Source organism: Anabas testudineus, chromosome 10, assembly GCF_900324465.2.
Source record: "Anabas testudineus chromosome 10, fAnaTes1.2, whole genome shotgun sequence".
NCBI classification, from domain to species: Eukaryota; Metazoa; Chordata; class Actinopteri; order Anabantiformes; family Anabantidae; genus Anabas; species Anabas testudineus.
Genome location: NC_046619.1, coordinates 4,253,260 through 4,264,285, shown reverse-complemented (window position 1 = coordinate 4,264,285; position 11,026 = coordinate 4,253,260). Strand labels below are relative to the sequence as shown.

At 40.2% G+C, this 11,026-nt stretch overlaps 2 protein-coding genes across 2 annotated transcripts; both read left to right on the top strand.

Moving 5' to 3' along the window:
* cenpu (centromere protein U) lies at positions 1-4,575 on the top strand. Its single transcript, XM_026358600.1, has 14 exons — positions 1-107; positions 377-431; positions 584-656; positions 889-1,114; positions 1,235-1,432; positions 1,548-1,638; positions 1,733-1,816; positions 1,942-2,026; positions 2,383-2,509; positions 2,687-2,765; positions 3,316-3,363; positions 3,728-3,789; positions 3,956-4,112; positions 4,226-4,575. Exons 1-14 carry the CDS (start codon positions 103-105, stop codon positions 4,313-4,315), a joined length of 1,380 nt encoding a protein of 459 aa, XP_026214385.1. The 5' UTR covers positions 1-102; the 3' UTR covers positions 4,316-4,575.
* A 218-nt stretch (positions 4,576-4,793) lies between these two features.
* LOC113161088 (caspase-3-like) lies at positions 4,794-9,982 on the top strand. The gene is made up of 7 exons (XM_026358605.1): positions 4,794-4,902; positions 7,125-7,201; positions 7,813-7,985; positions 8,621-8,749; positions 9,111-9,286; positions 9,369-9,483; positions 9,616-9,982. The coding sequence occupies exons 2-7, from the start codon at positions 7,137-7,139 to the stop codon at positions 9,840-9,842; spliced, it is 885 nt and encodes a 294-aa protein (XP_026214390.1). The 5' UTR covers positions 4,794-4,902; positions 7,125-7,136; the 3' UTR covers positions 9,843-9,982.
* The last annotated feature ends 1,044 nt before the right edge of the window (positions 9,983-11,026 follow it).

Below are 11,026 nucleotides of genomic sequence, written 5' to 3'. Positions count from 1 at the left end.
TGTGTGCAATGGTACAGTCCGGAACTTGAATTATTTGCGGGAAGCGTCTCAGGAGCAACCGAGTGTTTACTAAACTATTTAGTTGTGGCTGTTTTCTGGAAAATGGGGTGAGAAATAAGAATTCTGAGATTTTCCGATATTTATAGTAAGCATCATATTTGAAAACTGATAATGAACACTGTATGTTCAGTGACAACTGTAATGACCTTACACTCGACTTGGTTAACGTTTGCTAGCAAAGGTAGTTAGTCGCTACTGTGGGGCTGCTACGGCAGCACAATTTTAAGAAATGATTCATGAACTCCCTTTAGTTACTGTACTTAGGGTTATTGTAAATTAAATCGTAATGTAGGGCTCCTCTCTTCTTTGTTTTCAGCTCCAAAAAGGGCAGAGGAGCTAAAGTGCTCACCATGCAACAAGATGAGAGTCAAGTGAGTTCATTAATGGTCAATTTCGCGTTTGCACCACTGATCATGCCCATTGTTCATGTCAGTAATTTCCCTATTACACCTCGTTAAAGAGATCTCGAGTGACCATAGGGGATATATTATGCATTTACATGATCTGTTGTGTCCAAATCCAGAATCACTCAGAGGTTTTCACCCTGTCCACAATAGACAAAGCTAGCTTCCTGGAGGGCCTGCAGAAGAATGATGGTGAGTTTTTTATGACCATGTACATCTCACAGTTTCTGTGTATTTCACTCAGCATCTGTGGGTCCTTATGAGGTTAAAGAAACACAATACATAAGCAAAGACAATAGCATTACAATTGCATTAATAACGTATTGACTTCTTTGTTCTTTTTGTGATCTTATGTTACAGTTTGTCTAGCATAATGTCAAACCACCAACCTTTTTGCTCACTAGAGAACTCCTGTGTTGCCTAGGTAACCCTCTGCACAGTACCGCAGTAGAGGAAGATTTAGACATCTTAGATGAGGAACAGATGGATGAAGGAAAACTTGGGAGAAATGTTCCCCAGACAATGAAGCCCACCCAGAAACAGCGTGGAGCTGCAGTGAAGAGGAAGCAGACAGAGACGGGTGGAGAGAATGACACAAAAGAGGAGAGGGGGAAGCAAAGTAGAAGTACTGTAGAGACGGACAAAGGCAGGTAAGGTCAAAGGAATTTCTTTTCTGCTGTTACTGTCCACATAAATACAATGGTATTATGATGTGAACGTGAGGTAAGTTATTTTCACTAACTTAATTTCCTCTGTCTACAATTGAATAGGTCTATAAAACGAAGAGTAGCAAAGAAGAAGAAAGGAGAAACTGGAGAAGAAAGAGCAGAGTCAGAGTCGAATGAGTCGGCCGCAAGCACCAGCCCCCAGAAGAGTGATGAGCCTGCCCCAGCAGCCAACAGTCACAAACAGTTGGTGGGGAAGAAACCGGCAAAGAAGAGGAGTGCTGCACAGAAGTCTGCAGTGAGGTGAGATCATGAAACATGACGCAGTACTCTAAAGAAATAGTGGGAAACGTGTATGTCTGCTCTGTATAATGATAAATTGATGCCTCTGTCCTCTGCTCTTCTCCTCCAAAATCAGGCCTGTGAAAAATAAGCAGGTGGAAAAAGAGATGAAGAGAAAGAATAAATCAAGTAATGGAAGGTCTAGTCATTCTCACAGTGAGTCGCAGGTAAGTCTGTAGTTTGTTTTTAGTAGTAGTAAAGATATCATGACGACAGCAAGACTAGAAGAAACTACTACTTCTCTTTCTTGTGTTTGTCCAGGAGGAATGTAAGTCTGCCACTGCACAACAGAGACGTAAGAAAGTCCTGTCCTCTGAGGAAGAGGTGGACGAGGACACCAGTTGGGTATGTACTAACTTTTAAAACATGCTGAGTCCATGCTGTATGAGTCTAGCAGCCACTTGTGGCCTATGTCTTGACTTAGCTCTTTGCTTGTTTTCATCCCTCTTTTTTATGTATCATTTATTTAGAACCCAAGTCCGAAGAAGGCTAAGATGTATAGTTTAAGCACAACTAGAAGGTCCTCGTCTGATAGAACCAAATCTAAAAAGTCAGGTAAGTGAAAGCAAGAGATTGTCATCAGTTATGAGTTCTTGGTGAGCTCTAAAGTCAAATAGCAAAAACTTGATCTCACATTCTATGTTTCATCCCATTTTAAAAGACTACTTTGAAAGTTTGACCAAAAAAAGCCCCCATGAAGGAGCTAGGCGATGATTAACATAGTATACAGTAATCTAATCACAATGCTCAAAGAAAGCAGTGGATGGTGTTGAAACCACTAACTTTACCTCTGTCACCTGGTGACAGAATCTGCCTACCAGTCCGTCTTAACATAATCACACAAATAACATATGTACAACATATTAGAATTATTGTGATAAGACTTTTCAGCCCAGTTCTTTCTCCTGAAGGCAGTGCATCTGAAGAAGCAGATAAGGCCAGCGTCTCTGGACAGAGGAAGAAGAGGCAAGCTCACCAGGGAAGAACAGACTTAGAGGTGGTCCTGGATGCCTTGCTTGATTTCTGTGGACAGTACAGGTAAATTACCATATCTGAGCAACTGATCATCACATACATTTTGGTCTGTAACTTATAATCCAGCTCGTTTCCTTCACACATACAGCAGCTCCTTACATTTATGATTTTAATCATTATTGTTGCAATGTTTCCAATCACAGATGGTTTCATAATTTGTGTATATATGGTTGTTTTTAGGGAGTCTGTGGAGTCTAAAGCAGTCAAACAGTCTATTGATTGTTTCTCCAACAATGTGAAAGAGCAACTCTTGGAAAAGGTCAGACTTTCAGAGTAGTGCTTCTGTTATCACACCGAGAGGTTGAATTAAATGATCACCTGCTATTTTATGGTACACTATACCTCCACCAACAGATACAATGCTTAATTGCAACCTTATCAGAAGCTTCCAGAAGATGCATTTGTTTAGCATATAGACCTCAGTATGGAACTAGCACCACATCACAACTCACTTTCTAAAATAAGCCACAGAAGAACAATTTTGTACTTACTTGTCATCATAAGCTGCTTTTACACGGCCTATTCAAGTCATGTGAGCTGCACCAACACGCTGCCTCACTGTTTTTATACAAGGTACCATGCCAGCATGAATCTTCTTGAGCAGGTTAAAGTTAAGGACTACTGTATAAGCCTAATGTCTAATAGCAGTAATCTGTTTATGTCCTGTCCCAGTTTGAATTAGACTATTGCAAACATGTCTACCTATTCACAGCTTGATGAACTCATCTACTGTATCAATGTTAACATGCTGACTTTTAGCAGAATTTTAATATTGGTGTAAACAGTGTGATATCATTTGTTTCTTGCAGATCTCTTCCTACAAGGAGCTCAGGATTTTAAAAAGAGAAAATGCCAAGGTAGGTATGGCAACCAGTGTTTAACCATGCTAGAAACAAGTGTGAACATGTGTAATAATTCAGCACCCACTGGATGGACTGGAACAAAGCGTCAGAAAGATGTTCTTGGTTTTCAGATAATGTATCCAACTTTCTCTGCTGATCTGCTGGCCTTTCTTGTCAAGCAGACAGAGTGTGGCATTTCAGAAGGGGTCCCACCTGTGGTCCAATGTACCCCCAACCTAGAAAAAGCAATGATGTTTCCATTTGTACTATGTGCTACACAACATGTTGGTATGCTAACAACATGTTAGCTCTGTCTTTGTGAGCATATTACCATTTAGCTCACTTATAGTGTGGTATAACTTGTACGTGTGTGTCTCAGGTAGATTCCTTGATCCGTAGAAAGACACAGAGACTGCTGGATGCCAAGAATGAACTGATGAGGTGAGAAGCAGTTAAGTTGTTTTCTATTTCTTAGTGTCATGACTAGGGTTTCTGTGTCTGTGTCCTTTCTAAACTAGGTGTATAATTAACTTTCCCCAAAAGTGAAAGTAAAGTGTAAAGTATTCGTAATTACCTTTACACTGTGTGTGCGTGTTTGCTCAACCAGGGCAGAAAGACAGGTGTGGTTGCTGCAAAAGAACAAAGCTGAACTTAAACTCCGATTAGCTGATCTTAGACGGGGTCATGCATTCCTCCGTGACTTCCAAGAAGTCAACCGACAGTACCTGGACTACAGAGACAAACACCCCAAAGAGGAAGAGACGGTACAAACTCACAACACTGATAATAAACACATTTTGTGGATCTTGCTCATCTTTATCCTTGTTTTTTCAGTGTTTTAGTGAATGCTTGATGATGCTCTTCTCCTCTTGTCCAGTATGGGTCATCCAGCTTACCAGCTCTGCACTTGGAGGCAAAGCATATGCAGAGAGCAGAGCATCAGCAACTGAAGAATGATGGCACTTGAAAATACTGTCCAACAACATATATACAGACTGAAGTTTGCATGTTATTTAAGCCCGGATGCTGCTTTACATTCTTGTGTACTTTATGTTACGTATAGTTCAGATTTCATATCTAGCAGCATTCTCCCACTCACATTGTAAGCATAAAACGTGGATTGTTGTGGAAAGAGATATAATATTGTATGTAGAAATCAAAATAGTCAGAGCATGGTTTCTTTTTGTGCGCTTTTAAACTGTCCAGGAAGGATGCATAATATTTCTTTCCCTTGACAAAAAAAGTATTGTGGTGTGAGGTGATGTAAAATCCTTGAAGAAAGAGAAGACTGGACTTAGGGTTCCCGTTTACCTTGTGTAAAATAAAGTGATAAAGTGGTTTGACAGATGTGGACCTTCTTCTGTACATGTGTTCTCAGGTGAAGCTCTCAGGCTGTCATCAAGGTGTGCTGTCATGTTTGACGTTTCTCCCCGCCCACCTTTCTGATTGGCTGGAAGTTTCTTCTTAAACAGTTTGACAGTTCCTTGTAGTTATTAGTTAATCTGAAGACAGTCTGCTGGTAGCAACTATTTTTACAGCTGCTTCACACAAAAGGTACATTTGTTTTTATTTAAATATTGTTATTGAAATGATTGAGTTGTATAAGTAGGACTGTCTGTTACAAGTCACTGGTAGTTGATAGTTGAACCTAAGCTGAAGGCAACACCTGACAAGTCTTCTCGAGCTGCTCAGTTTCATATTCATAACATGTTTCAAACTAAGTGCAGCTCTATAACAAGTTGTTGCTCTTATGTTACAAGCTACTGTTTCGGGTTCACGTCACTTTTAACCAGCGAATACCTTATGTAACCTTACCATCACAGTTAGCTAGTAGCATCCCTGGTTATCGTTGACCGTTTCCACCCGTCACAGATGACTCCGCACTTTTACTACATATCCTCACTTTTATTCAAATGGAAACAAAGATAGATAAATGCCGCTACCCAGTGCATTTTATTTCTATAAAGGCTGTACTACATTGTGCTGCATGTGGGGGCCAATTGAAGAGCAAGACTGCTGGTTAATTGGGGGCTAGCTGTGGCTCAATTCAAAACGTGTTACAGTCATTTTCGCTTTCGCTGACCAAACCGGAAGCTCCTGCTAAAAACAGCTTCATGATTTCCTTGCTGTACTTTCACTATGAGCTTTAACACTGGGTCATAAATAATACCTTTGCATTGTGGTATTACACATGTTGCGCAATGTGTAATAACGCATAGATGATGTCTTATGTGGTGTTCATAACCTTTCTTTACAGTCCAGAGTCTTATTAATATTACAGAGTAATATTTCCTGGAAGACTCTGGTTTTGTGGCCACTTTGAACCCATGGTGGTTTGCATTTGTGTGGCAGGGTGAGTTTCGGTTCAAATCTAACTTTAACCTGCCAGTCAGATGATCAACACATTAAAAAAATCATACAGGGAGGCAGTAACGACAAATCCTGTCAACACAAACTACATCTGAATATTAGAACTATGTTGGTTAAGTGAAAGTAGATATTAGTCAGTCGATCATGAGATGAAAAACCATGTGATTGTGGTGGCTTACAGGAGATGACTAACACCAGGATTAAACTAAGCTGATAGGTAATAGGTAATGATTACTGCATGGATGATAATGTTTCAGCTGGCAATCATTTATTGAACCCTAACTGATGCACTAAGTAGCTTCTCATTTCTTAAACAACTATGTCGAAGACACATCCTGTGATCATGTAAAAGTTTGTTCATCTGTTTCAGTAGGGTCCAAGTATTGGCATGAATCAAGCAAGGAAAACAGCTCTGGGGTGGAGCTGGACCCTCTATATCAGAGGTGTCAAAGTCAGGCCCGCATATCAAATGTGTATGCCCCCTCCTTTTCTGTTGACAATCATAAGCATCCATGCAATTAATCATCAGACAAACTTAATCCACCCCTCCCCAAAAATGGCCAAACGGAAGATTCCAATTCGCTTAAAAATTAAGCTTGCTCCGCACCGAGTTTACCCGGCAATTTGCAGACTTTGAAGCCCAGAAATGCAGATTTGAACTGCTCAGGAATCTGTTTGCAGTTGACGTGGAAAGGAACTCAAAAGACTACAGATAGAGACATAATAGGAAATGAATACCACTGATGTGTGTTTTATTTCAAATTGAATTTCTCATTTGTTTATAATATTAAGCTTTGCTTCCTTCAGATTCAGTGTTTATGCAAAACTAAAGTTTGTTTCCATATAAAAAGGTTGAACATTACATATCTGGAGAGATAAGAAAACATGTACAATTGCAGTCAATTTTTTAATAAATACTGAGTTTGGCCCACGACTTCGTCCCAGTTTTTAATTTTGGCCGACTGCGCATTTGAGTTTGACACCCCTGATCTACATGTTGTAGCTTAGAGGAGGACGCTGTCCAAACTCCTCTCAATCCTGGACCATCCCTCCCACCCACTGCACAGTGTGTTGGGTGGACAGAGGAGCACGTTCAGCCAGAGACTGATCAACATTAAGTGTTCCGCAGAGCACCACAGGAGATCCTTTCCACCTGTGACCATCAATCTTTACAATTCCTACCTACCCTGTCCCATTTTTTTCTCTCTGTGTTGAGAAAAAAAATTAATAAGGCAAAACAATGTTCCTCTGGGATTAATAAAGTTTTTACAGTCTTGAATCACATTATTTTTTTAACTAAAGGCAGTTCAGAAGAAAACAATTAGCATATATGTGCACATAACTATTTATAAACCCACAACTCCTTGGTTTTCAGATTTTTCAATCAGTTTCTCTTTTGTACTCAGGTCTGCAGGAACATGGCAGAGTCTCATGATTGTGACAGGCAGAGTGGAGGGGACACTGTGGATGCATTTGGAATGAGGTAACTACTGTGCATGAGTGACTATCTGAATAGCCATACAAAAATTAGGTACCTATACCTGTATACTGGGCTTGTTAGACCTCTGCTCAGGTTAAAGGGGGGCAGGTGCTATGCTTGGCTTCAAATGAGGTCAAGGGACCCTATACGCTCATAAAATAGGGTTGTTTCTATGACCCTTCCAGCAGCAGTAATGCTTAGTACAAGAAAGTGAGGAGTAAGATGGGAGATGACTGTGTGAGTGTATCACAGTTGGGCAGGGCATTTCGAAATATCACGTGGAACATTTATGTCTTCAAGTGTTTGAGTTTTGTGTTTTCTTTTTGTATTAGAATTTAGTTCAGAGTTTAAAGCCTGCAAGACACTCAATAAACGTTAACAAATAAACGGGAGAACATTGCATATCACTACTACTGCTTTGTTAAGATAACTTGACATATTCCAGAAAATCTCAGGAACTGTGTGTGTGATGTGAGATTGATTGTGGAGAAACGTGTTTAGTCGCGACTGATTTGTCAAAACCTGTTTATGGGTGATGGTAAACACATTCCTTAAAGCTTTTAATCATTTCAAACAGACTTGTTGAGTTTATGCATGTGCGTGTACATTTCCAGGGTAGTCGTAGCACCTGCAGGCAGCAAAAAGATGACTGAGAAAACGGACCAGGTTCCCAGCAGCAGAGGTAGCACAAAAGAACAAGGCTCTGACATTTACCGCTACAAGATGGACTACCCTTGTCTGGGAACCTGTGTTATTATCAACAATAGGATGTTCCACAAAAGCACAAGTAAATACACACACACACCAATTAATCTGCACTGACTCACACACCTCTCATTCCTGTCTTTTTCATTTCCTTCTTCATTTCGTGCTTTGCTGCACTGATGATATGCGTAACGCCAAGTGGCCTCGGAGGAGTGTGGTTGAAATCAAGTTCTCAAGAACACACACTTGAAAACTGGTCCAGTTGGATAGAACATAACCATTGTTGACTAACAATAGTGCTTTTCCTGTTGTACAAGTCACAAGGTGTGTCATAACCTGGTACATGAATTCTTGCTGTAGACAATGTCACATAGGCCTGTGCAACAGGAACGTTGGGGAATTCTGCTACATAGCCACATGTTGACATACAAATACTATATTTTATTGATCTCATACACACTCATTTAACCAGTTCAAGTTCAGAGAAGCCACTATGAAAAAACAAACAAACACAAAGACTGTTAACTACTATTATAGTATGTGCACTTACACACACACTGATCACACCAGTTATTCAGATTACTTTCATATGGGAGAGATCCACCTAGAGAGATTTGCTTTTTTGTACCTCTAGCATTGATGCAGAGAAGTTACACACATGTGAAGATGCTGACAATGAATATGCGTGTGTGTGTATGTTTCTACTTGTGTGTCTAGATATGAGTGAACGCAATGGGACTGATGTTGATGCTGCATCTGTCTCGGAGACCTTCGGTAAACTTGGTTATAAGACTAAGGTGTTCAACAACATGACTGTGCAACAGATGAAAAACCTTCTGTTAGCTGGTAACAGAAACTACACTTTTTCATTACTCTAGTTTACGTCATTATGCAGAATCCTATTTTCATAAGCAACTATCAAGTGTCTACAATGTCTGTGTGTGCTGCATGTTGTTTTTAGTGTAGACTGCAGTACATGCATCAGTCACAAAAGTTGATAGAAACTACTGTAATTCAAATGAAATTGTGAAAAAAAAATTAATGTATGTAATAAATTTACCATCCATGCCAAGAACTGCAGTAAACACTAAAATATCAGTAGTGTCCACTACTATCAAGACCTGGTTCTGTGCCATGCACCAATTAAATGAGAAGGCAAAAAGTATTTGTATCTGTTCTTTCTCTCTCTTCCCATGTTTGTCTGTAGTATCCAAGGAGGACCACAGTAACAGTGCATCCTTTGTGTGCGTCTTTCTGTCTCACGGTGATGATGGGGTGATATACGGCACAGACGGCTTTGAAAAGTTTGAAAACCTGACTAAGTATTTGAAAGGAAATCAGTGCAGAAGTCTGCTGGGGAAACCAAAGCTCTTTTTCATACAGGTTAGTAACTCTTTCTCTTACTGTCAACTCCAGCACGGTTGTTGTACACATCCCTGCATTTTTATTCTTTGTTTTTTTAAAGGCATGCCGAGGTACAGAGCTGGATGGTGGGATTGAGACAGACAGTGTAGAGGATGAAAAAGCGCAGAGGATTCCTTTGGAGGCAGATTTCCTGTATGCTTTTTCTACTGCTCCAGGTAAATGGCAGTGGTAGAAAAGCCCTTAATGTACAGCTGATGTATTTTCCCTGCATTATATTCATAATGGCACATGAATGACTGTCTGACACTGTGTAGAAACCTAATACTAATTAGTCGCCTGTTGTGCAGGCTACTACTCATGGAGAAACACATACAATGGCTCCTGGTTCATACAGTCGCTCTCCGAGATGTTGCAGCGTTACAGTGGGGAGCTGGAGCTGATGCAGATCATGACCCGAGTGAACCACAAGGTGTCGCGACACTTTGAGTCTTCCTCCACTATTCCTGGATTCAGCGGCAAGAAGCAGATCCCCTGCATCATATCAATGTTGACCAAAGATGTCTACTTTCCTTAATAGATAAAAAACAAGGAAATCTCAGTTTCCAGAGATGTGTTTACAACTCTTTATGGGATTACTGTACAAATTTTAATTTGACTTATTAAATGTACATTTCCAGCTTTGAATAAACTATGACATTACCTTGTACAATCTAACTGTCCTGCTTCTTACCAATGTGTGAAACACATACACACCAACAAAACTCAAAGAACCGCAGACCTCACTCGCCCTCACTAGACTTGATCTAGTCAAAATCTGGACTTTAATTCAATTGAGATGCTGTGGTACGACCTTCAACAGGCTGGAGGTTTTGGGGGGTAATTACTTTCTCACACAGGGCCAGGCGATTTTGAACAGCTTCTTTCCCCTACTAAATGAAATCACCATTTAAAAACAGCTCTTTGTACCTACTCTCAAAGTTATCTTTGTGTGATATTAATAAATACTCTTTCACTGTAGATTGTTGTGTAAGGACCCATTGTGTTTTTTTAACAAAGAAAAAAGATCACCTCTTTACTTGCTACAGTCTTTTTTTAAACCCACTGACTGATTTCCTCTTTCATTGAGATCCTGTGTGAAAAGAACTGTGGTGGACTTCTTAACCTGTTACATCCATTGAAGTAGCATTATAGTTCAGTGAACTGCAGCCCTCTTTAGGGTGGACTCTGCACTTTGTCAACGCACCATGCTTTGGTTTGCTGCCAGCATCATGTAACTACATTTAAACTGGTCGTCCATATGCTTGCTAACCTGGATTAGTGGTATTTACCTCATCTCCCTCCGCTTTAGACAGGAGGTGGCACAGTCAGTGAAGTCTTTTTGGTGACCGTGTCTCAGTCTGATCTTTTCTTCGTGATTTCAAGTCAGGAATATGGTTAAAACATGCAGCAGCACTGACTGCTGGAGCTGAGACTAGTTGCACATTTCTGCTGTTCTGGGAGCTAGAAAAGAATGGTTTGGTCTAAACTAAGCTAAACTTTAACTATTGTGTATTGAAAGGGGTAAAATAGGTCTATGGCTTAGTATTATACTGTGTGTGCACATGAGTTACGATTTGTAGGGAAATTAGTATCACTTATTGTATCTTTTCATGCACTGTGTGCACAATCTGGAAGAAACAGTTATATTTCTGCAGGAGCGACTGACTGACTGCAACAGTCAGCAGCAATAACCAGTCTGTTACTGAACCTGTTGTGTAC

What these genes read in the sequence shown, in the direction of transcription:
- cenpu (XM_026358600.1), top strand. An exon ending in TGCAACAAGATGAGAGTCAA is followed by an intron (nt 432 to 583) that starts GTGAGTTCATTA and finishes GTCCAAATCCAG; the next exon opens with AATCACTCAGAGGTTTTCAC. An exon ending in GCCAAGAATGAACTGATGAG is followed by an intron (nt 3,790 to 3,955) that starts GTGAGAAGCAGT and finishes TTGCTCAACCAG; the next exon opens with GGCAGAAAGACAGGTGTGGT.
- LOC113161088 (XM_026358605.1), top strand. Translation starts at nt 7,137, where the DNA reads ATGGCAGAGTCTCATGATTGTGACAGGCAGAGTGGAGGGGACACTGTG. An exon ending in GTGGATGCATTTGGAATGAG is followed by an intron (nt 7,202 to 7,812) that starts GTAACTACTGTG and finishes GTACATTTCCAG; the next exon opens with GGTAGTCGTAGCACCTGCAG. An exon ending in GATGTTCCACAAAAGCACAA is followed by an intron (nt 7,986 to 8,620) that starts GTAAATACACAC and finishes TTGTGTGTCTAG; the next exon opens with ATATGAGTGAACGCAATGGG.